The sequence below is a fragment of the Podarcis bocagei genome, assembly GCF_964188305.1.
Source record: "Podarcis bocagei genome assembly, chromosome: 5".
Taxonomy (NCBI): domain Eukaryota; kingdom Metazoa; phylum Chordata; class Lepidosauria; order Squamata; family Lacertidae; genus Podarcis; species Podarcis bocagei.
Window position 1 is genome coordinate 57,231,044 of NC_138129.1, and position 25,490 is coordinate 57,256,533.

The window sequence follows — 25,490 nt, forward strand, 5'->3', positions numbered from 1 at the left end:
CTATAACCCAAGTATCTAAAAACAGATAACTGGAAGTAGCATTTATTGCCAGGCAAGAGCAATTATATATGTAGGTATATACAGTGGTACCTTGGGTTAAGTACTTAATTCGTTCCGGATGTTCGTTCTTAACCTGAAGCTGTTCTTAACCTGAAGCACCACTTTAGCTAATGGGGCCTCCTGCTGCTGCCGCACCGCTGGAGCAAGATTTCTGTTCTTATCCTGAAGCAAAGTTCTTAACCTGAAGCACTATTTCTGGGTTAGCAGAGTCTGTAACCTGAAGCGTATGTAACCTGAAGCGTATGTAACCCGAGGTACCACCTTATGCTATGAAGGAAAGCCAATTGCAACAGAAATTGAAGGCTAGCCGGCTAAATATTTTATGGAAAATGTGTTTTGTAACAAGTTACCCCAAAGATAGATAATCAACTGGATTCCGTACATATATAGTAATTTTATCCCATCTCTAAATATAATTGACTTTTACCTTTACTTCTTATGCTTTTAATGTAAATTGCAGTCTCACTTGTGTTGTTATTAATGGACTACATCCAATGGTATTACTGCAATTCACAAGAGTTAAAGACACTGTTCAATAAGCATGAACTAATCTGACACACTCCAGAAGGCCAAAAATCTCAAGGTGGTTCATTTACCCTAAATGTGTGAATGTTATGGAGCTAGAACAATAAGTGTGCCTGACAAAGGGCATAACTTTATTTTATGCAAAACAGTATTGTTTAAAATTAACTTAAATACAGCAGAAATTTACAGCCAACTTATTTTAGCATTGCCTTACTGATCTATTAGGCTTTTCTACAGCAAGTGATTGTAGATTGAAGTCTAACAACCCTACCCCAAATTTAATTGGGAGTAAACATTATATAGACTTGTTTCCAAGTAAATGACATTGGATTACAGACTAACAGTGTAGCAGTGTTATTTGAGCAGCTTGAATCTCACAGGAATATATGAGGATTTTCACACAGCCTTGAAAACCTTCCACAACAGATGCTCAACACCCAAGGTACTGATCTATCCATAGCCATCACCAATAGCCACCACTCTGACACTGGTGGTACAGATCTTTGTGTTCAGTGAAGCCACCTCTTTCACATTTTAGCTCATGGAAAAGGCTCACCACAAGACACCCTGCAGTACATCCATGTGGCTTCCAAAATGTCTGGATAGCGCTACAAATTCCCCTGATACTTCAAGTGACAGTTGCCATTGGTGAGCTTATCTTTTCAAAACTGAAGCTCATCAAAACACACTTGCAGTCTACCATGGCAGGCTCACATCACTAGCTTTCCTATCCATCAAAAGCACCATTGCAGAAAGATCTTTCTAAGTTTATTTGGCAGGGGAGAAAACCCAGGATAAAACATAAAATTATGAATGATACCCAAGAGAGAGGTCGTTTTGTTCTCCCTGACCTACAATTATATTTTGAAGCATCATGCTTACGTTGGTTGAAAGACTGGATTTTACTAAAGAACAGCCATCTGTTAGACCAGGAAGGGCACGATTTAAAATTTTGATGGCATGCGTGCCTGCGGTACAGAAAGGCAAGGGTATATGAGAGCTTTTCAAACCATATAATCAGAAGAAAAAAATCTTTATAGGGTATGGGGGAAATATAGAAAACTACTGTAAAGAAAAACACAAATGTGGTTATCACCAACAGAAGCCCTGGCATGAAAAAAAATATCAGCATAGAGACAAACTGGAGTACATACAAAGACCTTCTAAATATCACTGGGGAGGAATGTAAATAGAAAGAGTATGAAAAGATAAAATACCAAGTGACAGACTGGTTTCGTTACTACCACTTGAGGGGGACATTTAAGTTAGGGGGAAAAAAAGGGTTTGCTGAAAATAACTCAGTTTGAAAAGGAGCTGTTAGGATCCAAGGTAAAACAATTATCAAAAATATGCAACTTATTTCTTGAGTGGGAGGCAACGGAGGAAACAGTAAAGTATTCAGTGATAAATTGGGCTAGAGACATTGGACACAATATTGATTTTATATTATGGGAACAACTTTGGAGAGTAAATATAAGATTTACAGCATACTACACGTTTTAAAATTTTATGAAGATGCAACATAGGTGGCATTTGACACTTAACAGATTAGCAAAAATGTCAAAATCAATAAAGGGTAACTGTTGGAAATGTAAAATATCAGAAGGAACCTTCTACCGCATGTGGCGGTCATGTGGCACAATCAAAAATTATTGGAAAATGACTTTATACTGAACTAAAAGAAATGTTTAAAAAATCATTTTCTAAAAATCCAGAAGCATTGCTCCTGGAATTAATAACAACAGAAGTCTCAAAAAAAGAGAGAAAAATTTGTTCCTATGCACAACAACAGCTGCCAGTGTACTATTAGTCCAAAAATGGAAAACCGCTAAAGTACCAACAAAAGAAGAATGGCATATAAAACTGTTAGAATATGTGGACCTAGCAGGGATGACTACTAGAAGAAGAAACCAAAATGACGAAAGATATAAAGAGGACTGGATATTGTTTATGGAAGCACTATAAGCAAACAATTTACCTAGCAGGATGGTAAGATTTTCAGCAGAGTAAGAAATAATAAAGTATATAAAAGTTGTTGCGATAGGATGAACTAAGAAAACACGGGGAAAAGAGGGGATAAACAGAACCATGGAAGGAGAGGTTAGGAAGCTGATCGGTCAAGGAATGTTTTCTGATTTTTTGTCTATTCTTAGAAATCTTTTAAAAAAGAAAGATCTCTTTTCTTTATTTCATATATTTTTCTTTATTGTATTATTTTTGTTCATATTTTGTTGATATGGAATCTTATCAGAAAAGCAAAAAATAAATAAATTGAAAAAATAATAAAATAATTACTAATTATTATTTTTATTTTAAAGTGATGGCCCTAGCAGGAAGGGAAGGCACTATGCCGGCTTCAAACTGTGTTGGTGTGGCACTGAATGAAACATGAAGCATAAACTGCCTCAGCCTTTGGGGTTAGAACCTGTGAATCTCTTCACAACCTGGTAACTTACTGATATTATGTGACCAATCAACTGGTTAAATACAGCTTTGAAGAAAACTATGTAGCTGTACGTATGTCACCAGACCTGAATTGAGCAAGAGACATATTTGGTGGGCGGAATAGGAAATAATTATTTTTAAACTTCGTTTATTCGAAGTCTGCTTTAGCAGACTAGTTTCTAGGCATATAAATTCTATAGGCCTACAAAATCTGTATCCAAATCTCCACTGTCACTTGTGATTATTAATTCTTTATAATTCTTTATTTCTTAAAGTACCATCAATTTACATTTGGACCTTGTAGAGTTTCAGTACAGAGAAAATAATCTCAAATTGCTTTTGGATCTGCACTATCTAAACATTTCAAATACACACAGTGGTATTTAAAAATTAAGTGAAGCTAGTGCAAAACTAAAAAAAGCTCCCCCCCCCCAAAAAAAACCCTCAACAACTTTTCTTTGTGGATTTTCACTTTTTGAAATATGGCAACCCTACTTTAAGGACATGATGCATTTTAATCCTACTTCTGTCTATCCATCCATCCATCCATCCCAAAGTTTGTAGATTTCTAGAGCTATTTCAAACAGAAACCATCATTTCATCTTTTCATATATATTATTTCAAAGAGAAAAAGAGGCCCATTTTTTAAAGCGCATGAGGCATGAGAAGTATTATATACTTCTAGGAAATAAATAATAAGTGCCTTGTGATTCTATGGCAATAGAGAGGTATAGAACTGGTACAAAAATCTTTATTCTGAAAGCTGCAGATGATGCAACTAGTATTCATAGATTCCCTACACTCTTATCTACCCTCACCAGTCTTTTTTACTCATTGAATTTTAGCATCCATCATTTTATTTGATTTTATAAAGCAACACAAAATCCCCTCATGCTATTCCATCATGTTAAACAGATGCTGGACTTGTACGTGAAAGGCGCATATTGGTACATTTTGTCACATGTAAATTGCATGCAAATACATTCAAAATGAATTTGTTTATCATTCCTGAATTCTAATCCAGAGGTCTTATTTTTAAAATTCAGCTTATATTCTGACATGTATACAAATGAGTTTGACTCTGGAAAATAACTTCATAAACTTGGGGTTAGCAAAGCAATTAGAGGAGGCATCTGGGAATCATAAAATGTGGAAAAACAACATTTACATCTCTTGGTACCTCAAAGGTTTCATTTTCTCTCCACCCCACCCCCGCCGGCAACTTAAATGAATCATTAAAAATGTCACACTTATTTGTCGAAGATGGAATATGGTAATGCTAAGTATTCATTTTGTAAAAAAAGAAGAAAGGGCTGACAGAGCATAATTCTTAAAATTTCCTGGCAAAATTTATAAGTGGACACTAAAGCTTTTATATTAATTATTGGTACTTTCTAGAGAGCCTTGCAAATGCATAAATATACTTCATCAAGGAACGGGAACATTTTAGTCATCTTATTCCTTTAGTCATCTTATTCCTTTATGAGGTTAAAAATGGTCCTTTTACTTTTGAAGGATACAAAATAGTAAGAAGAGTAGCTTTCATGGGCCTAGTGATCAGAACAGTGATCAGAACTTGCCATACCGTATGTTTGGAAAAGATAATGTAGCAGAGCCACAGCTGCCCACATTAATCCATCCATCTCAGCTACCTTTAGCTGCCTTTGCCCCACAAAATGCAGTCCCTCATTTGTTCCATTACCAGCATATCTGCATTCATTTTAATAATTCATATACTGCTTAATATAACAAAATCTCTAAGTGGTTCACACAAATTATAACAATAGAAACGCAAGCAAAAGGTCAGTACATAGCATCCAAATGCGATAAAAATACAGTAAAACGTTAAGTCGAACATTAAAACAGAAATCCTGAAATTATGCCTGTGGGCTGTTACAGTGCTTCAGTAAAAAGACATTAGAGACCCACGACCCTGAAGAGTCACTGAAAGTGGAGGCAATACTGGACTAGATGAACACAATGTATTCTATCAAGGAAGCTTCATGAGATCCTATCATGGTATCACTGATTTGATGCCTACAAATCTTAAGGAGTTTTGATCTACCATGACTAGACAAAGGTGAGTACTACCAGAAGAAAGGAGTCGTCACTTTTAAAAGTTAGCCATTAAGTGTGAAAAGAAAGTGACAATGTGCCACTCACTATCTTAGCACCTTCCTGCCACCGCAGACCTGAATAAAAGGAGAAATGAGCCCATGTCCTTCTCCAAAACACTCGATAGTCAGAGGATTCTCATTATTTTGATGATTGCCTATTGAAAAGGCAATATGTGCACCACAACAACCATGAACTTTTGTTGTTTAGTGGCTTCTTCAGATACCATTTCTTCACCTGGATGCATATTCAGATCAGGAAATGAGTCAGGGGCTTATACACACCTTTGGTCTTTCATGATGTGTGTAGACAGTAACAACTATCTATATACTAAGAGATTCTATATTTTCTCAACATGTAATATCTCCATCTATGACCCAGAAATATAGGCTTTCATTTCTAATATGTAAAGGTCTGAACAGGCCTTTGACGTCACTGACATGTGCAGAATTAAACCATTTCTGATATTAAAACTTCATTTCCTTGTTGTTTTAGATAGTGTCCTTTTCCTATACATTTTTTTGCTTAGGTGAGCCTGAAAGAATTCCCTCCTGCTTAATGAGTAGATCAATTATTGTTCATAGAGGAAGATACTGTCTCTTTAAAGGTTATTTGAAGGTTGATTGTTATCTTATTGCTTATATCCAGCAAATCTATTCAGGCTTATGAATGAATTTGACCTTTTTATAGTTAGTGGGAAGAAAAAAAAACAGAACAAAAGTTAATTTAGAACTCTATACTACAACACTTTTTCCCAGAGAAATGAAAGGGCATTCAAATCGATACCTGCACAATAACACTTCTGATGAATGTTTGTACCCAATTTTCTCATTTTGCTAACTTGAGATTGGAAATTTTGAATAGTTTTCAAAGACCATATTCTTTATGTGCTGTGAAGTATGTGGTATTGTGTCCAAACAATGCAAGGGGATAATCATTATAGAAGTATCACTGGGCCTGAAAAGGTCAGTTAGTTGGAAATGTCAGCTTTCAATGCAACTATGCTGGACCTTCGTAGGCAAGGATCCAATTAAAGGGACATGCCAAGGTGCATGGAAACATCACAGTGACCTAGAATAATAATAAGGTGTTTCAGAAAGATTTCAAAAGTAATGGTGTTAGCTTTTCAAATGCCTTCTCTATGGTTTTTATTTAACTTGATGAAAAACCATTTCCCGACAGAAAAACACACACTCACACACACTTAATATTCAGGTTTCCTATGTACTGTGTGTGTGTGCACCAAAACTAAATGTTAAGCAAGCAAAAAGACCAATCTTACAGTGTTACAAGCAGCTCTGCTATAATTCCTATTTTTAAAATAACACCTAGCAACGAAAGTCGCTATGCTAGAAATTGGGTTAAAGAAGAGTCCCATATTTAGTCACAAAACAAGAGATGGGGGGGCTGAGGAGAAAATATAATATCCCTATATATTCCTATATATAATATCCCTATATATTCTGTGGGATATATAGGGATATTATATATCCCTATATAATATCCCTATATATTCTGTGGAGATGCATAGAAGCTCCTTTCCGGAGTAGCTGATTTGTCTGCCTACCACAGCAAAATATTGGATTGTATCGTTAGCAAGGCTTGCATCACTATGTATATGACCATCTAGTTTTTAAAACTGCTGCAAAATTGTAAGTATCATCCAGTCATCTAAGCATACAAATTATTTTGGAGAAAGACTGATGATACAAGAGAAAAGATAATTTAGGCTGGATAGACAAAAGTAGATGAAGGTCAAGTACTTCAAGATGTGAATATTCATACAACATAATGTCAGGTTTCAGCCTCAGACCCCAAATAAAATAAAACTCCTGTTTCGAATATGAGTCCAGTGAAGGGAGCTTATGTAAACAGCAAAGACTTATTCTGGAATCATGATTTGGAAGATGCAAAAGCTGGTCTGAAGAACAGAGGCAATGAAGCATGATAATGCAGTAGAGCACAAACAAGATGGAAGAATAGGGTGGGAGTCCACAGCTGTTGGATCTCCATTTTGCTCTATTGATTGTGATAGAACGGAATGGCTGCTAGGAGGAGAATTTATATGAATATCCTGCATGAGGGGACAAACAAGCAATGGCATAGGAGAACCTGACAATAGCCCCCACACAGCTCTTTTCGCACGGGATATTTCTCTGCTGTGTAAACAGAGTACACTTATAATTTGGCAGCAGTTTTAGAAGTTTAGGTGGACATATACAAAGTGATGCAAAGCTATGAGGAACAGAGGCTACAAGGATTGAAAAGGCCATTTCTGCACCTGAAACTGGGAAGCTGTCACACAATAAATCATTCCATTTATGGCTTTAAGAAAGAAGCCTAACCTCTGCTCCCCAGGTATTGCTGTTCCACCCCCTCTGTACACCTGCCTGATGATTTTCTACTGTGAAAATATTATTCTGCAGGCAGCCAGGATTCATTTGAAGGACACACAAATATTGGATCATGATAGGAGGCAAGCTTGGAAAAAGAACAACTGGGATTGCTGTATCTTGTTCCTCAGCCATGTCTCTGAACCAGTTGCTAAGCCTAGCATATATCACAAGGTTGTTGTGAGAATGAATGGGAGGGTGTGTGTGGAGGACTCATGTATGCTGCCTTGGGCTCTGTGGAGGAAAGGCAGGATATTAATGCAATAAATAAATAAATACTATTGTGAATTCTCTTACATGGTTGAGGTTTCCCTTGAAAAGGCCCAGGATCTTTTCGTATCCCGTGGATGATAAAAATGCCAGAATCAATATTTCAGAGCAGGTTTAAGTATTTTGCTGAACTAAGTTACTGAGATGCTATTTTTGTAGTCTGTTGGGATTTATTAGGATACTTCTCCATGTCCCACTGCTATTACTTTATCTGGTCATGGAATTAGGTAAATCAGATGAGGCACAGTATCAGAAGTTACTTTTGCTATCTCAGAAATTATATGATATTAGAAAACTCCATGATGGCATTATCCCAGCTGCTCCAGCTGTGCCATTTGTGCTATATGAGACCTGCACAGACCAAGAACCAATGGAGCAGCCCTCCCAAAACTGATGCCCTCAAGATGTTTTGGATTTCAATTCCCATAATCTTCCTGCCCATTGGCCATGCTGGCTGGGAATGAGAGGAGCTGTAGTCAAACAACATATGGAGGGTGCCAGATTAGAGAATGTTGCAATTGAGTGCACTGGATGTGCAAATCCAACACGTCAGTACTGTAGTAACTGTAGAATACAAAGCTGGGAAAACCCATTGTAAATCTATAGCTGGACAATACCACTTCAGACTGTAAGTGGGAGCTCATTTTATAAAATGCTCTCATATTCACTTATACACACACACACTACCCAAAGAAATGTAGAATGTCAGGGAGAAGGCTAGATTTCCCTAATTTTCTAAGTGTAGGGATTATCCCCCCGACCCCCAGTAAAGAAGCATTCAGCTCCTCACCAGCAGTCTGAATTGATATAGTCCAAACACAGGTCTACCACCCCAGCAGCAGTTTGTGCAAAGCAGACCATTGCTGATTAAAAACAGGAAAACTAAGATGTAATGATTACATGAGCAATAATGGCTTAAGGCTGCAATCCCCTTGATATTGGAGAACATACGTCTGAGAAAATATGCATAAGACCAAGGTCTCATCTACTAGCCTTGAAAACTAATCCCTCTTCCCAGCTTCCGTAGAGTTGTGTAAACATTATCTCCAGAATTACTATTTAACCTCGCAAACAGATTAACATACTTCCACACCTGCTAATTTATTTGCCCTCTTCTTCTGAGCATTATTATATTTTCTTCGGTGCAGACTGCCATTAATAGGAAGATATGTAAGAATTCATTTTAAAATACAACAGCCTATGAAGCTCTCACCAACAAACATGAAGAGTAATTATGTGTGGTTGTTTGAAAACTCAGCCAGGATCCCTTGACGTGTACTTTGATCAGAATCAATGTAGTAATAATTAGCATGGCCTATTAAGAATAGTTGGAGCATGAGTTTCAGTGGTGAACAACTTTCTGTCACATTTTATTACCCTGTATCATTTTTACTAATAGGTGTATTATAGCTTCATGACTTTGAGTTCATATTATTTTCATGCTTCAATTAGTCAGAAGCGTCCAGAATGTTCAGGACTGTAATAGCAATGGCTTTTCAGAGAGTTTTAATAGTGGAATTTGTTCTTAAGCAACTTTCCCCCAAAAACACGTCTTAAAGCTTTTCTTTTCATCTAATTTTGCACGGCAGTTTCCTAGGCAGTGGTATGGAGGAAAGCAAGCCTCAATCAAAGGAGAAATACAGTAAATCTCACATATCATCCCATTTAACTCTAGGAAGGTTAACATATTATTTTCTAACCAGTGAAAAATTAACTGAGCAATGTAGAACTGCATCTATAATTTGACACAATAAAACAGCTCTAGCAGAAATGAAAGCCACCTGAAAATTATCCATGTGTGAGTCACAAATTAATGAAATGGAGATAATCTTACATTTTCATGTTTAAATGAGTTTTTAAAAAGAGAGCATAGAGTATTGGATATACCAAGGCAATTTTGTATGTTCAAGTTTTTGAGTGCAATGAGCTATCCCTCCCCCCGACATACAGGCTTGGGTGGGGCCATTTGGAAGTGTAGTCGTATCTGTAACTCTTGTTTACTTCTCTCTCTTCTATTTCACAAATGACACTGATTATTCTTCCCTCACGAGGCCCAAACCCCCATCATTTTTGTTCAGTCTGGTACATCTAGGGCTCCCATGCAGTTTACAAGACCCTTAGTACCACTCTCCACTCTCACACATCAACCATAACGCTCCCTGCCTCCATCTATCTCATTTATAGCAGCAAATGAGCTGTTGACCCAGCCCACATGGGAGTTGTTCAGTCTGTATATAGACCTGTTACCATTTTAAGTTTTGTGATTATCCCATTTTGGAGTCTCAAGCAGCATCAGCATTTTACCTTCTGATTCTTTTGTACTTGTTATAATAAACTTTTAAAAAAATCTGAATTGGTATTCAGTGGTCCTTGCTAATTCCTCCTAGTAATAGGACTACAGTACAACTTCTTCATGACACACTATCTCTCTAGACCCAAGATCTCACAATATTACACCTATATAGCGATGTGTTAAAACATAAGGCGTAACCTGAGATATGTGTAGGCTTGGTAACATCACACTGCCTCTGTGTTCTATGCTGGAGTTTTCTTTTTGATGAGGTGGCAGCAATATATGTCAGAAGCTTTGCACAAGACAATACAAGGTCTCAAGGGATCTCCCTTGGGCTACATTAGCCCCCTTCAGCTCCAATCCTCCAATGCACCATGATCACCATGCTCTCAGAGGAGATCAGAAGAAGCCAAATGCTTTGGATTTGGATCCTTTCCATTAATGCTACATGGTATCAGCTTTCAGTTTTTTTCTATTTATTACCCACAACTCAGACTTACTCCAATGCTTAGCTATGACGACACAGAACGGGGTGTGCCATGCAGCTTCTGCAATATCCCGTGTCTGCTAAGCAGAGTCATCCAGCCTTCACCCCACACAGCCAATTCTGTTGTTTTGAGCACTTAGCAGGAAACAAACAAAACTAGTATGAACATTATTGGCATGATTAATCACCACCGTACTAAACAGACAAGTAGCATTTAATAATAGCCATGCTAGTATGTTCTTCAGAAAGCGGTTTTCAGAAACATTTTATTTTAATGTAGTATTTTTTAATAATATATTTTTCAAGATGACAAACACATTCTCTCTTTCCAGCAGTGAGCAATGATAATATCGGCTTCCTCTGTTCTTTAGTAAATATCTAAGTTTACCACTGCAGAGAGTTAAATGGAATGCTTCTGTGATACTTGAACATACATTGTGAATTATAGCATATCTACCCTGCAGACATACCACTAACAGTAACCCCAGGAGGCTTAAAGAAATATCAGCACTCAAATTCACAGAGTAAAGGTCTGAAGAGGCAGCTCTGTGAACGGATAACTGCCCGCGGCTTTACCAAGCACAATATAGCTGTCAGTTGTTATTATGTTAAAGATTTTCTGGTGAACAGTGTTTTTCATTTTGCATGTCAGGGAGGGGAGAAAGAGACACATTCAGACAACCATCTCTTTAAGAAAACATAAAAAGAGCTGAGCCTTGTGGCTTACTCACCAGGGTTGGTTATAGTCAAGAGGTCAAGTTGCCGCTGTTGCTGAAAAACAAATGATAAAAGGAGTTGCTGAAAGATGACTAATTTTCGTAGGTCAGCTTAGACATGCCAAGCAAGTGTTCTGACATTTGCAATAGAATTAATTATGACTTACATGGCTCAATGTTATTCTTTTGGATGGAAGCCATGTGCACCGTGCCCAGCCCTTTGAATGCCTTCTCTCTTGCACTCTTTTAGAGTGTTGGTAATTAATTTAGTGGTAAAAATGCACATATGCGTGTCTGCTTAGATTTAACAACCTTTGTCAAACCAAGGAAGCATTTAACACATCGGCAAAGGATATTATATGATTTAAAGTGTGGTACTGATGTGCAGGATTCTGTGGCACAAATTAGCATCCTTGCTTTTTTTATAAAAATAAAACAACACCTTATTTTCACAGTGGAGGAGTAAATGAGATAGAAGTTAATTAAAAGTGAGAGAAAGAGGCCTTGGATAATCAAGGGCTTTGTTGTTACCACAAATAACTGATCCTGTAACTATCCTTCCAGAAGCTTGTTGCCATTGGACACAATACCAGCACTTGCAGGAAAAGAATACAGAGAACAAGGAAGCAGAACTATAAACATTGAGGCCCACTTCATGACCAGAACAGCATTGAAGTTACCTTTGCATGGCTCCCATTACCATTCTGGCAACATATATCAATCAATCAATCACCTTTCACATATATATCTCAAGGCAATGTACAAAACATAATAAACTAAAACAGTAGTGTTTAGTGTCAAGAAACAATAAAAAACGGTCACCAAATAGCAGAGACCTATTCATCCAACTGGGAAAGCTTGGAGGAGAAAAGAGGGCAGGAATTAAGTCACATGGTTCTAGAGAGGTGTGGAATCCAACCACATGGAAGCTGTTCTCATATCACCTCTGAAAAAATGTCAGCCCTTGGATTCAGAAAATATATGCACAAATTTTCAGTGAGTAAAAGCAAGAATTCCTTCAATGCTTTTCTGAGATACAGTTTTCCAAAACTTTGTTAGATGGTTCAGTGTATTTCAGATACAGTGGTGCCCCGCAAGACGAATGCCTCGCAAGACGAAAAACTCGCTAGACGAAAGGGTTTTGCAGTTTTTGAGCTGCTTTGCAAGACGAATTTCCCTATGGGCTTGCTTCGCAAGACGAAAACGTCTTGCGTTTTTTGCAAGTTTGTTTCCTTTTTCTAACACCGTTAATACAGTTGCGACTTGACTTCAAGGAGCAACTCATAGAGCGCGGCGTGGTAGCCTTTTTTGAGGTTTTTGGTGATTTTTGAAGCTTTTCCAAAACTTTTCTGAAACCGTGCTTCGCAAGACGAAAAATTCGCTAGACGAAAAAACTCGTGGAACGAATTAATTTCGTCTTGCGAGGCACCACTGTATCCTACATTCAGGGAACCCTTTCCACATTGATTTGACAGTCATGGTGCTATGTACTGTTAAAACGTGATAATTGGAGTGGTGCATATTTGTTCTACAGGGCCTCTTGGTTTGCCTTGGCCACCAGCAGGGAATGGTGGCTTACCTGTTTGACATCCCTAGCAAATTGACAAACTGCCCTAAAATGTCCCCTACTCCCCCTTGCTGGTGCAAATGTCAGATCAGGGAGAAATAAGTAATAGTTTGCAAGCCGCCCAGGGTTGTAGGAACACACTTTGAAGTCCACTGCTCTCTAGTCCAGTGTTTCCCAACCTTTTTTGGGCAAAGGCACACTTGTTTGATGAAAAAAATCTCAAGGCACACCACCATTACAGCCCCGTGACGTCAGCGCGCAGCGTCACGCCGGGAGGGACGCACGAAAGTGTAAGTTTCAATTTTTCCCCCTCCCCCTTGCCGGGGAACCTCCAAGCTTTGGGGTGGGGGGGGGAGGAGGCAGCAAAGCGAGGCAGGAAGGAGAGCGCGGCTTGGCTGGGTGAGCTTTGGCAGGGGCAGGGAATGAGAGCCGCAAGGCGGGCGCTGCGGACGGAGGCGCTGCCCGCCGAGCTCGCAGGCAGCCAGGCAGGCAGACGGCGAGAGCCCCGCGCTGGGCGGCCTCTCTTCGCCGCCCCGCCTCTCGTCGCCCGACTCGCCCGCCTCCCTCCAGGCAACATCTCGCGGCACACCAGGCAACATCTCGCGGCACACTAGTGTGCCGCGGAACAGTGGTTGGGAAACACTGCTCTAGTCAAATCACTTGGAAACTTTCCACTGTCTTCATCTGTAGAATAAAAAAAAATCCTTCTAGTAGCACCTTAGAGACTTAGTTGGTCTCTAAGCTGCTACTGGAAGGATTTTTTTAATTTTGTTTTGACTACAGCAGACCAACACAACTACCTACCTGTAACTTCATCTGTATAAGTAAAAGAATGTGATCATTTCTTCAAATTGGCATTGGAGCTGTACTGTGATTAGGGAAAGTAGAAATTCCTACAATATTTTATCCTCTTCCACTAAAATACTGACTAAAATACAGTTTTGATATCTTGGTTAAGAAGCTACAATATTGGCTTTGACTGCATATATTTGATATGAATTCCAAGCATATTTGTATAATTGTGTACTTAAGAGTACACATGTCACTGTGATGTGATGATCTACCCACACATCTGAAAGGTGAGCTTACCTGACCAAAACCATTTACAGAATTTGTTCAGAATAGGTTGGCTCAGGCGAAACATTATAAAAACAGTACAATGAATTTGAAAAATGAGCAGTCTGGATCTGGAACTCATAGAACAACTAATGAGCTCTGAAAAGATAAGCCTTATTTCTGCAGATCTCACATACATATAGTTTTTTGTTTAAAAAGTTTTGGAAATCCTCATATTTCTGGTTCGCAGAATCACTAACAAAGGTGTTTAGACTAAGTATGTTCTGAACAAGTTATCTTATAATTATTTTAATCTTTAAGCATGTCACTGTGCACTCGTCACCCATCAATGGTAGGTAACTAAATTCTAAGAAAGTACTAGTGCTATTCACATTGACAATTCATTTATTTTGGTGCATCCAGCATTCGTTTGACATTCACTACAGCATAGAGAGTCCCCCCCCCTTCATCATTCAAATGTTACAGCCATTTACTTCTTTTTCCTTACACTTCCTAATAGTTGTTATTTTTCTAAACTCTCTTCGTCCAACATTTGTGTAGCACTGGCATTGCAGAATATACTGTCCACTTTAATTTATCTCTCCTAATCTGCTCAATAATGTCTGTGTTGCTTTCATTTATTGTCAGGCCTATTGATCCACTTCTAATCTAATTCTCATCATTACGCTGTCTCTATTCTTTTGGTGACACTTAGAAGTCCTTGAAAATGGAAGCACGCCTGCATGAACACTAAACTGAAAAGTTTGCCTTTCCCAAAATCTTGCTCTTTCAAGGCCTCATCTAAAAGATTGAAACTTATGTCTGTGCAGTCGAAATGCTGAATGAAATTCATTCGATGGTATACGAACTTTACTGACAGTCAAGTGTGTTTAGTTCCTACTTGCAACTGAACATAAGATATAATTCATGTCCATGAAAGGGCACTAATGGTGCAAGTTTGGCCACCTCCTTTTTCCTTGGGAGTGTTATTGTACAAGAAGAAGAGCATTGTAGATGTTAAGTTGTGGGTGAACATATCAGACGACACAGCGATTCTTCAAACAGCTCTTGTTTATTCACAGACCAGGACAGAACTGAACTGAAGGGTTCAGTCAGCCTGCTTATATAGAGCTCCAGTACAATGTAACTGTAACAATTTTCTAAAACTATCCAATCACTGAACGTCATTTTCAATCCCTTATTTGCATAACTATCTACAGTATCCTCCTGTTGGCCCAGGGTGAGAACTTCAGTACATAACAGTGGACAACTCTGAGCATTGGTTTACTTAGGTCAGCCTTTTTCTATGTCTTCCAACAGGTCCCATCCCACTGCAGGTTTCAGGGTACAACAATATTTAAACCCAAGATACCTTGGGGTGGGAGGCCAAATTCATAAGATGCCAAGCTATCTGATTTCTTCTTACAAATACATTCCTAAACCAAAACATACCTATTAAGAAAGAACTGAACTATTTTTTAATCATAATGAGTTATATAGGCTACGATATGACACCTCCTGACTCTTATCAAGTGGAGCTGGTTGCCTTTAACAAAGGGACATTTTTAGAACCAAAATAATTCATTGTATCATGTACTTCTTTTTATCCTCATTCGATATGAACCAGCATTTAGAACAAAAACTAAAACAAATCTCCTCAACACTTCAATTTATCTTTCTACTACCATGGGAGCCACCTTTCTCCAACTGAGCCAGAATGTTGAGCTGTTCTAACCCCTCAGAATATATGAGTTGAACCCATTATACAAACACAACCCACCAACGCATGCCATCGAGCACTGTTCATTTCAGCATGGTAGCCAAACTTTTATTAGGCTCTAAAACTGTCTTTATTAGATTTGTCGCTGAATAGTTCTAAATTGCAATTCTAACCTGACCTTAAAATTTCTTCATTGCTTACTTCTTCACTAACTTTTCCTGACTTAAGACTTTAAACTTTCAGCGTTCTTTTAACCTTTTATACTGGCATATATTCCCTCTCTTTCTCTCTCTCAGCACTTACTTCTTTTCCCTAGTATTGATGCCCTTGGAGATATTTGCTGACTTTTTTCTATTTAATTCTAACCTTAATTAACTCAGGGTGAGTTGGAAGAGTGCAAAGAAGGAATTATTTTTTGTGTAAATTAACTAATTCATTTAAGGCTAGATTATCTGCAAGATGTTCTCCTGCACCACTCTTATTTCTTCTTGGTACATTACCCAACTCTCACTACCCACGTGTAAAGGTACCACAGATCGTTCAGTTCTTTCCTTTATCATACAGTTTGTGAAAAGAAGCCCAGTACAAAGATGGCTAGTGATACCGACACCTAGAACTGTTTCCTCATTAACACCACCATCAAATTACATCTGACTGCAATCAGTTATTGATCCAGACAAGGAAGTGTGGCATGTTTTCTCCAAAATGTTAAGCTATCAAACTCGGAGAAATTAAGTTCTCTTGATGAAGTTTCTACATTTTTTCTCTGATTGGATATTCCTTGGTTGGAGTGCCACAACACCCTGCAGTACAATTTGGATATACCCTCTGATCAAGACAAAAATGCTATTTCTGTTCCTTTTAAAGCAGATACTCTGATAATTAAAAACATAAAATGTTATCACACTCAAGCACTAAATAATAAATTCTTTCAACTAACCCCTCCAACAGATCTTTATTCATGTAATATAGCACAATCTCATACTTCCTTTGCCCTCTATTATTAGTTGCAAATGTATCATTGGATCATGATAAAATGTGCTACTCATCTTGTTGACACTTGGCAGGAATCTTCGTAAAACTCAACTACCCATGCCTATTACTTTGTGTGGATTTTATTATCAATAATGCAGGTGTGTAGGTGGACTCCAATAAAATTTGAACACTCTTTGTAGGAGCTTTTGTGAATTTCCAGAAGCATCTGGTCAGTCACCTTCCTATACACTTTCTATATCTTTGTATTTTCAGTCGTGGTTCAAAAGCAGAGGCCAATATGAATAATACAAAAGAACACATATGGGTAGTTTAATGACTATTGCAAAGGTATGGGGGGGAGTATAATGAATGGAAACAAAACTATCCCTATACATTCCTGCTATTTCCATAGTATAATGGCAAAGCTCGCACCAACATGCAATATAAAAATCAAACTCTACATGTGGCAGAATCCCAGCTCTTTCTTATTGCTTCTGATGCATAAGGAATTGGAGCACAGGGTGAACTCAATGCCTTGCTTGGGAAAGAGGTCTTTCCTCAAGGCAAGGCATTATGGGTGAAGTCACTTAAAGTTACTTTAAGTTTAAAATGCAAAGATACATAAAGCAGTACGATTTATTTATTTATTAAAGTATTTATATAGCACTATCCATAAAATATATCAGAGTGGTTTGAAGCAATCATACATAAAGCCACACAACAAAAACCATACAAAAATGTTAAAATCAGCTATGAACTAACAGACACTTTTTAGCATCGTTGCAATATGGCGGCAGCATAGCAGTCTCTGGTGTGACCTCATCGACAATGCATCACTCTGAGGAAGGGCTGTGCACTCAGAGAAATGCATAAGATAGACTCCCCAGAGAGAATTGGGTTGTGGGCAGCAGCAACAGTGGGTAGGTAGGAGGAAAGAGTGGCAGCTGGGAGGAAGGAAGAATCATTGGTGGCAGTAGTGCCAGTGGCTAGTTGTCCAGCCAGGGTAGTATTTGTCCCTGCAGGCAGCAGGTAAGAGGTGCATAGCCCACCATCTGAGCTATGTGGCTCAGTGTGGCAGATGATAGGATTAATCCTGATTATAAAGATTCTTATCACCAATTCCTCAGTGTATAATATCCATTAGCAAGGTAGAAAGCAATAATTGGGCAATGACTGAGTTTTGGAAGCACATAAAAATGAAATGATCTCCTCTTTCTCCCATTCTTTACTTATACTCTGCCTCCATCCCTGCTCACCCTTGCAAATTTTGCACATCAGAAGGTTCGTCTTAGAGTTGAGCTGAAATTTCTCAGTCATTTTCCTTTTGCTCACCCCCCAAAAAACACTTTGCAGAATTTTCTCTGAAAATTCACCACCATTTTTTTGGGGGGGGTGGCAGCCACCCACCCCCAATACCCCAGAAGGATGCTAGACCTAGGGCATTGCAGCAGATGCAAGGTTGTGGTTTGGCTGCCAACATAGTTGGTGCTCCTTCTGCCATTTACAATGGCAGCAAAAATAGTAGTAACTAAAAAAACTCAGGAACAAATAAGAAGCTGTGCTGCTGCTACTGGTGGGCACCCAAACCCATAAGAAATTGTTGGATTACTCCCCTACAAGAGAAATGCCCTCTCCTACTTTTTCTGCCCACAAATACAATAGAACATTTCAAGATGCTATTTGCATATGGCTGTAGTCTTAGATGTTTTAGTATTCAGGGTCAAAACCAGGGTTGAACCAGTGGATGTGCTAGCATGCCCATACAATGACTCATCCCCCCAATAAAGTTTTTGGTTTTTTTAAGGCATTCTAATTTGTGACACAACAGCTTCCATTTGAAGAATGAGATCTTGTTTTTCAGAACAGCCAAACAGCAAAACCAGTGATGTCTCCCCATGATCAAAAATTTATCCACTTGCTCAGGGTGGAATGTTGAAAAATTATTTATCACTCTTATCACACAACTTGCATCATTCCTGACTGAAGGGAGTTGGTCCCACATCTGAAGGGCCATAGACTCACCATCCATGTATCCGTGGGATATGACTACTTTCTTTTCTGGTCAACCCAACAGTAAGGTCAAGATAAAAATAAACAACATGGAAGAAATCCAGTTTATGAAACCCCTTGGCTGGGACAGCATATCTGAAGTGAGGTCAAACTGGGAATGATTACCATGGTGGAGGCCCTGAATATTCACAAGGCACGTTTTTCAAGCAATAATAGTAATTTTGGACATATTGTGGAATGTGGAGCTGTGATAATCTGATTTATTTCATAAGCACATTAAGAGAAAACTCTTCAGTGTTTTTTCTCTTGAGAGAAGTAGCAAATGTTTAAAGGCTTCCTCTGCTGTGATGACCCTGAACTGGAGGAATATGGTGACTCTTACTACTTGTTAAGAGCACAGGGAAACACTTAAATCGATTCCAATATGACAAATTAGAAATCAGTTCAGTGAAAAGTGTTGAAAGGTATCAGGTGCTACAAGATCAATTCAAGAAGAAAGATTAAAATAGCTGAGGAAGTACAGGTTGGCAAAGAAATGATTAAGGGAATAGGAAATCATAAAAGCAGACTTCTCAAATCTGAATGGTACTTACTCCCCCAAGGAAGACTGGTGGTTTTTTTTTAGTTCAAACATAAATGCACAGTCCTACAAGTCCGCTACCAGGAATAATGGATGGAGCTTAAATGAAAAGAAATATCACTATCAAATTCAACACTTTCTTTCTCAGACAGGCAGTACAGAGCAAGAAACTGTGCTCTTAAGGCTTTGAAAGCCACACTTCTTTTAATGATTCTTGCTACATGATTAAATAAGTACTGTGAGGCCATTCCTGCTTTATCAAGGGAAAGAAAACCTGACTATACCCTGTAACCTCTGTGGTTTAGTAATCCTGACTCTCATTTTATTCATTTAGAGTAGGAGAGTGGTCCAGTTATTCAGAAATCAAAATGTTTGGAAAACTGGTGAGTATGATTAATTGCATCATTCAATATTTGAAAATATTAAAACTGGGGTTGTAATTGCATTTAAACTGATGCATTATCTTGGGAAAGACTATTTCATGCTGATGGTAATGCAGAAGGTAAGGTTTCTACATCTCTTGCATTACAGAGTTGGCACAGTCTGGAGAAGGCTAACGAACTCCCACTGATATCAGGGGGGAAAGACACTGTTACAATACAATCCTATGTATATCTATTCAGAAGCAAGCTTCATTGATTACCACAGAGTTTACTCCCAGGTATATGCCATAGGTATAGAACTCCAGACCTAAGCACGGATGTTTTCAAGAGGACTAAGCACACTCCTGTCATGATACTGGACCTAGGCACGGGTAGTGCTTTTTTTCTAGAAAAAAATAATAGGTGCCAGTAGTCACCATGAAATTGTTACAGTAAGTGCCACACTTTTTAACAACAACAAAAAAGAGGTGCCAGTGCTGCGTACCCTTAGTACCCCTGGAAAAAAGCACTGGGCATGGGCAAACGTGTCAGTTTCTGTCTCTCTGTTTCTCATTTTTCCAGTCTAAAGTTCAGCTCTCCACACTACCTCATCAGTTTGTAAATAAAAATAAAAATTGAAAATTCACCAGCATTTTAATGTGATTTTCTCCTAACACATGTTTGTATGCAATTTTATCTATCCTGCAGAACAATTTCTCCTACATTGCCCATTTTTGTATGCTATTTTTTACTAGCATATGCAGCTTATGTACAGTTTGCCCTAGTATAGGCATTTCATACACATTATTTCCCTAGAGAATGGTATTGCTAAATTTGGATAAATGTGAATTTTGAAGGATGGATAGGTTTCAGCCCTCATCTTGCTTTGAAAAGTGAAAATTGGGTAGGTTCACCTTTAAATATGAACTAAATTGAATTTCAGTTCCCCAATTGGACTCAATACAGTGGTGCCTCGCAAGACGAAATTAATTCGTTCCGCAAGTTCTTTCTTCTTGCGAGTTTTTCGTCTTGCGAAGCACGGTTTCCCATAGGAATGCATTGAAAATCAATTAATGCGTTCCTAGGGAAACCGCTTGCCAGGCTGGCGGTGCGGAGAAGGGCTTTTCTCCGCACCACAAGCCTTCAGGACAGGTACGGGAACAGAGGGGAAGGCGCGCAGCGCTTTCCCTCTGTTCCCGGGGCTTGCGTGGGAGGAGGGTTTTTCCTCCCCACCGCCAACATTCAGAACAGCATTCTGAATGTTGGCGGTGGGAAGGAAAACACTCCTCCCACCCCAAGTCTTCAGGACAGCCATCCGATGCCGGGCTGCGGGAGGAGGCGTTCCCCCCCCGCCCGGCATTGGAGCTTCGTTCCGATGTCCGGGGGTGGGAGGAGACGTTTCCCCCCCCCGCCGGACATCGGAGCTTCGTTCCGATGTCCGTTGGAGGGAGGAGACGTTCCCCCCCCCCCGCCGGACATCGGAGCTTCGTTCCGATGTCCGTTGGAGGGAGGAGACGTTCCCCCCCCCGCCGGACATCGGAGCTTCGTTCCGATGTCCGTTGGAGGGAGGAGACGTTCCCCCCCCCCCCGCCGGACATCGGAGCTTCGTTCCGATGTCCGGCGGCGGGAGGAGACGTTCCCCCCCCGCCGGACATCGGAGCTTCGTTCCGATGTCCGGCGGCGGGAGGAGACGTTCCCCCCCCCGCCGGACATCGGAGCTTCGTTCCGATGTCCGTTGGAGGGAGGAGACGTTCCCCCCCCCCGCCGGACATCGGAGCTTCGTTCCGATGTCCGGCGGTGGGAGGAGGTCCGAGGACAGTGGGGAAGACGCGCTGCGCTTCCCCGCTGTCCCGGAGATTTCCCTATGGGCTGTCGTCTTGCAAAGCAAGCCCATAGGGAAATTCGTTTTGCGAAGCGCCTCCAAAACGGAAAACCCTTTCGTCTAGCGGGTTTTCCGTCTTGCGAGGCGTTCGTCTTGCGGGGTACCACTGTATGTGTAAAATGGCTTCCGTATCTTCCTCTCTATACCACGTGATCAATAAAAAATGTTACTTCCCTTAAGAGATCTCAAATATTAACTGAACTGAGTTACTATTATCTTTTAAAAAATGGTGTGAACCAGTTAAAATCAAGGCCATCCATTTAGGAACAACCTTTAACCATCTGGCAGGCCTGTGCAAATTGAAGTTCTACTCCTCCTGAAGTTGCTTTAAAAATGTTAAAAGCTTTGTTTTGGTGCACATATAACATGGAGATTTTCCTGTGGCCTGGAGTTTTTATTTGGTAAAATTACAAAGTCATAGCCTTATTGCTGTGTTTGTAACATCAATTACTATAATACCAATACAGATCACCCTAGTGCCACAAACAGAGAATTAGGCCTGAATGTGAGAAATAAGCAGCAGGAGCTAATAAAATCTGTGTTAAACAGCTATTTATTTCAAAGAAAGAATAAACAGAATAAAAACAATAAGGGCCACATGTGGTGCTATTAACATTAGAAAAAGAATCTATATAGGATATGGATTACAACTTCAGCCTGGAAGAACTGCTTCTTCGTTGTCAGACTTAGCCTCTGTGTAATATTAAGTAATACTAAATAACAGGAAAAGCATTCGGACAGAAAAAAGTATAGATTAGGGAAAGCAATTATTAACATTTAGGGCCTGCGATTTGTTGGGAAGGTGGGCTTTGCAATTCAATGAATTTCTAATTAGAAACAAAGTGCATCTGCCTATAGCAGTAATAGGATATTGATCAACCACTGTTTGTTTATGGGAGTATTATTGATAGCAGAAATAAGGTTTACACAATTTTCAAACCAAAAACACAGATCAATTTATCTAATACCAATTGGGTGTTTTCTTCAAGCCAGGGTAGGACAATCCTTTTCTTGTGTTGGAAATTAGTGTCAAGCCATGCAAATAACTTTTTTTGAAATTGTGTCAAATGGGACATTCCTACTCTAAGACAGGGAAGGGGAACCTATGGCCTTCCAAATGTTGTAGGATTCCAAATGGCTTCCAACAGTCCGGTTCCCACCTGACCCAGACTTTGAGAAGACTTCGTCTGAGGAAGAGGCTTGGGACCCTGTGAAGAAACACAGCATAACTAAGGACCTGGAAGAACCAACTGAAGTGCCTTGGCTCAGATGTCTAACCTCAGGCCTACAATAACCATCAAGTTACATTCCTAGAACAATTCCCTGTCCATAAAGGAGCTATGAAACCATGGTTTAGTAGTGCTATAAACACAAACAGCAAAGAGCTGCTGAAAGTCTTAGGCTCACATCTTCCCCTGCCCAACTCTTCTCCCAAATGGCGAGAAAAAGAGGGCTTTAGCAAATTTAGTTACACTTTTAACAAAACCTGGCTTATCATTATATATGAATCAGAGGTTATGGTTTCAAACAAGCTCAAGTAAATTTCACAATAAGCCACCTTCAAACTAGGCAAAAGCAGCAGCACGAGAGCTCTGTGGTATAGTCTGCAAAGTGGACACAATATAGAGCAGGAGATTGCTAGCTCAAATTCAGTCAGTTCCCCCACCATTTCCTGGTACCGTTGATGGAGTGTGAGTGTGCTCCTACCCTGTGCTGTCCACATCCTGCCCTCAAATCCATCCTGTTTCACTTTATCTTTGCTTGCAGAACAACCATGCCAGCAGCGTATCAACACATTTTTTGTGTGGAGACAGTTTATCTGCTCCTCAGCCTCTATAGCAGGACTTCTGCTGAAACCTACAACCATTCAGCTGGCAGAATTCAAGTTTAGAATGACTCTGTTAATCTCTTACTTTGCTGCTGTCAGAAAGAACAGCGGAGGCAATGGATAAATTCAATTAACAAAAAATCTTTCAGTTTAACACGTTGTATTAAGGGCTTTTCGTGTTCACTCCCCAAAATGCTGTGAAAAGACAGCTGTTAACAGACATATTATTTAGGCAATACTGATGTGGTACTGTATGGTATCGCATCATGTGATTAGTTCTTTAAAAGTGTTTCAGCTTTTACTGGTTGCCACTGCTTCTCCACCTATAACAGCTGCCTCCTTTTTTAAACAAGGGGGAAAGGTTGGAAATACGGGTTGCCAACTTCCCCCATCACCACCAGCCTCCTATGTTTAATGGGCTGCAAACCGCTAATGACTCCGGCTGCCTTTCTGCTCATTTTTTTTAAGAAGAGGTTATAAATAAGGGTTGCCAATATTTTTTCTTAACTAGGCTCCTATGTCTTTATTGGGGTTGCCAACTTTTACAGGCCGCTACTTCTCTACCTGTAACAATTAGTTCACTGGGCAAGGGGTCATGCAGATTCATGTGCCTTGCAATCATCCAGGCAGATTTCTGCACCGTCTATGAATGTGAAAGGTCCAGGAGCTAGGTGGTGGCTAGGTGGTTGTTGTTCTTGTTTAGGTCAATTGTCATACCTAACCTTAGAGGTTGCACTCGAAAAAGAGGATTTTCAGCATGTACATATACAGAGCCACACAGTTGACCCCTAAATCTCCCTTCCCTCCATTTTAGTTTGAAGGCTTTTCTGTGCCTTCAAAAGCTGCTGTGAAGAATGCAGCTGTAGTGCATCTCAGTTATATTTTCCACTCCCCTCTTGCCTTACAAAGTATTTTTTACTTATCACCTGTGGTTTCTTCGCCCAGTATATTTTCACACCTGTAATTTCTAACCTCTTGACTACCTGAACTGTAAACACTTCAAGGCTGATAGGCCTAGTCTGTGAATATTTCCATCTCTCTCTCTCATCTGTCCCTCTCCCCACCAGTGTTTTTTCTGTCCTTCAAAGAGCTACACTAACGGTCATATTCCAACCAACCCTCTCTGCTTGTCATTCACTCAACATTTCATTCATCCCTCTCCCCTGAACATAACCTTCTGTCACAACAGGCACTTGCAGGGTCTTTTCTTATAAACCCCCATTTAATGACAGTGGCCACAAAAAATGCCTTTAAAACTGCAAACATGTTACACAATTCATGGGCAATGACACATACTAGATGTTCCCCTTGACCTAGCACGATTTCCAAAAGGACACAGTATAAATAGAGAATTTTTCCTTCAAAACTACTCCAGCAAAGTTTGTGTAAGAAATCAGCATACTTCTCAAACCTGATCACCACACATTTAGCTCATTCATAAGACACCATTTATTATCCTTTCCACCTCAAATGCGGTATTGGCCATACTCATCCTAACCTCTCATACACTGCCAGGTTTCATAGAATTGTAGAGTTGGAAGTGACCAGATCTAGTCCAACCCCTGCAATGCAGAAATATTTTGCCTTATGTGGGGCTCAGCCCACGACTCTGAGATTAAGAGCCTCATGCTATAAAATCAGTCTGTTGAACCATTTTATTTTACAAAAAGCTATAATACCTATTTTCCCCATCCCAATTTTTCTTTGTAATTTTGGGGTGCTATTCAGCCAACTTCTCCTTTGCGTACCTATAATAAATTCAAAATCTTCATCGAAATCAGGTTTTGCTCCATCCTGTGCACTACCAGCCTGCTTTCTTACCTGGTGTTTCCATTTTAATGGCATCATTGTTGAGATGAAGGCCATCAAAACATTTGTCTCAAGGGGTCTGTTTGTGTGTCCAGTGCCTACTGACAAGGCTGTGTATATTCCACGCTTCAATAATTGCATCATGAATTTGGTACATTTGGTTTCTGACAGGTTTTAATTTGACCTATCTTGATGTCACCATTTAACTTTCTGAAAATCATATGCATGTGTCAACAGAAATCTCCATTCTATTTAAATTATTCAAAACGGAATAAACAGATGGGAAAATAACAGATCCCAGTAGATACTGTTTAATGAAAAAGGAGGAAGCAAACATTTGTGTCTTGACAGAAAGGGGGCAGCTAGTTCAATCTCTCCAAGCCTCCTTTCAGTAATT

At 39.5% G+C, this 25,490-nt stretch overlaps 1 protein-coding gene across 2 annotated transcripts in view; it reads right to left on the reverse strand.

Annotated features, from left to right (window-relative positions):
• The window catches only part of LOC308586515 (BEN domain-containing protein 5-like), a 753,040-nt gene that overhangs the window by 368,008 nt on the left and 359,542 nt on the right, over positions 1 to 25,490 (reverse strand). For both annotated transcript variants that reach the window (XM_081193192.1, XM_081193196.1), the window contains exon 6: positions 11,320 to 11,359. In XM_081193192.1, the coding sequence (XP_081049318.1) occupies positions 11,320 to 11,359 (40 nt within the window). The remainder of the gene's footprint in view (positions 1 to 11,319; positions 11,360 to 25,490) is intronic.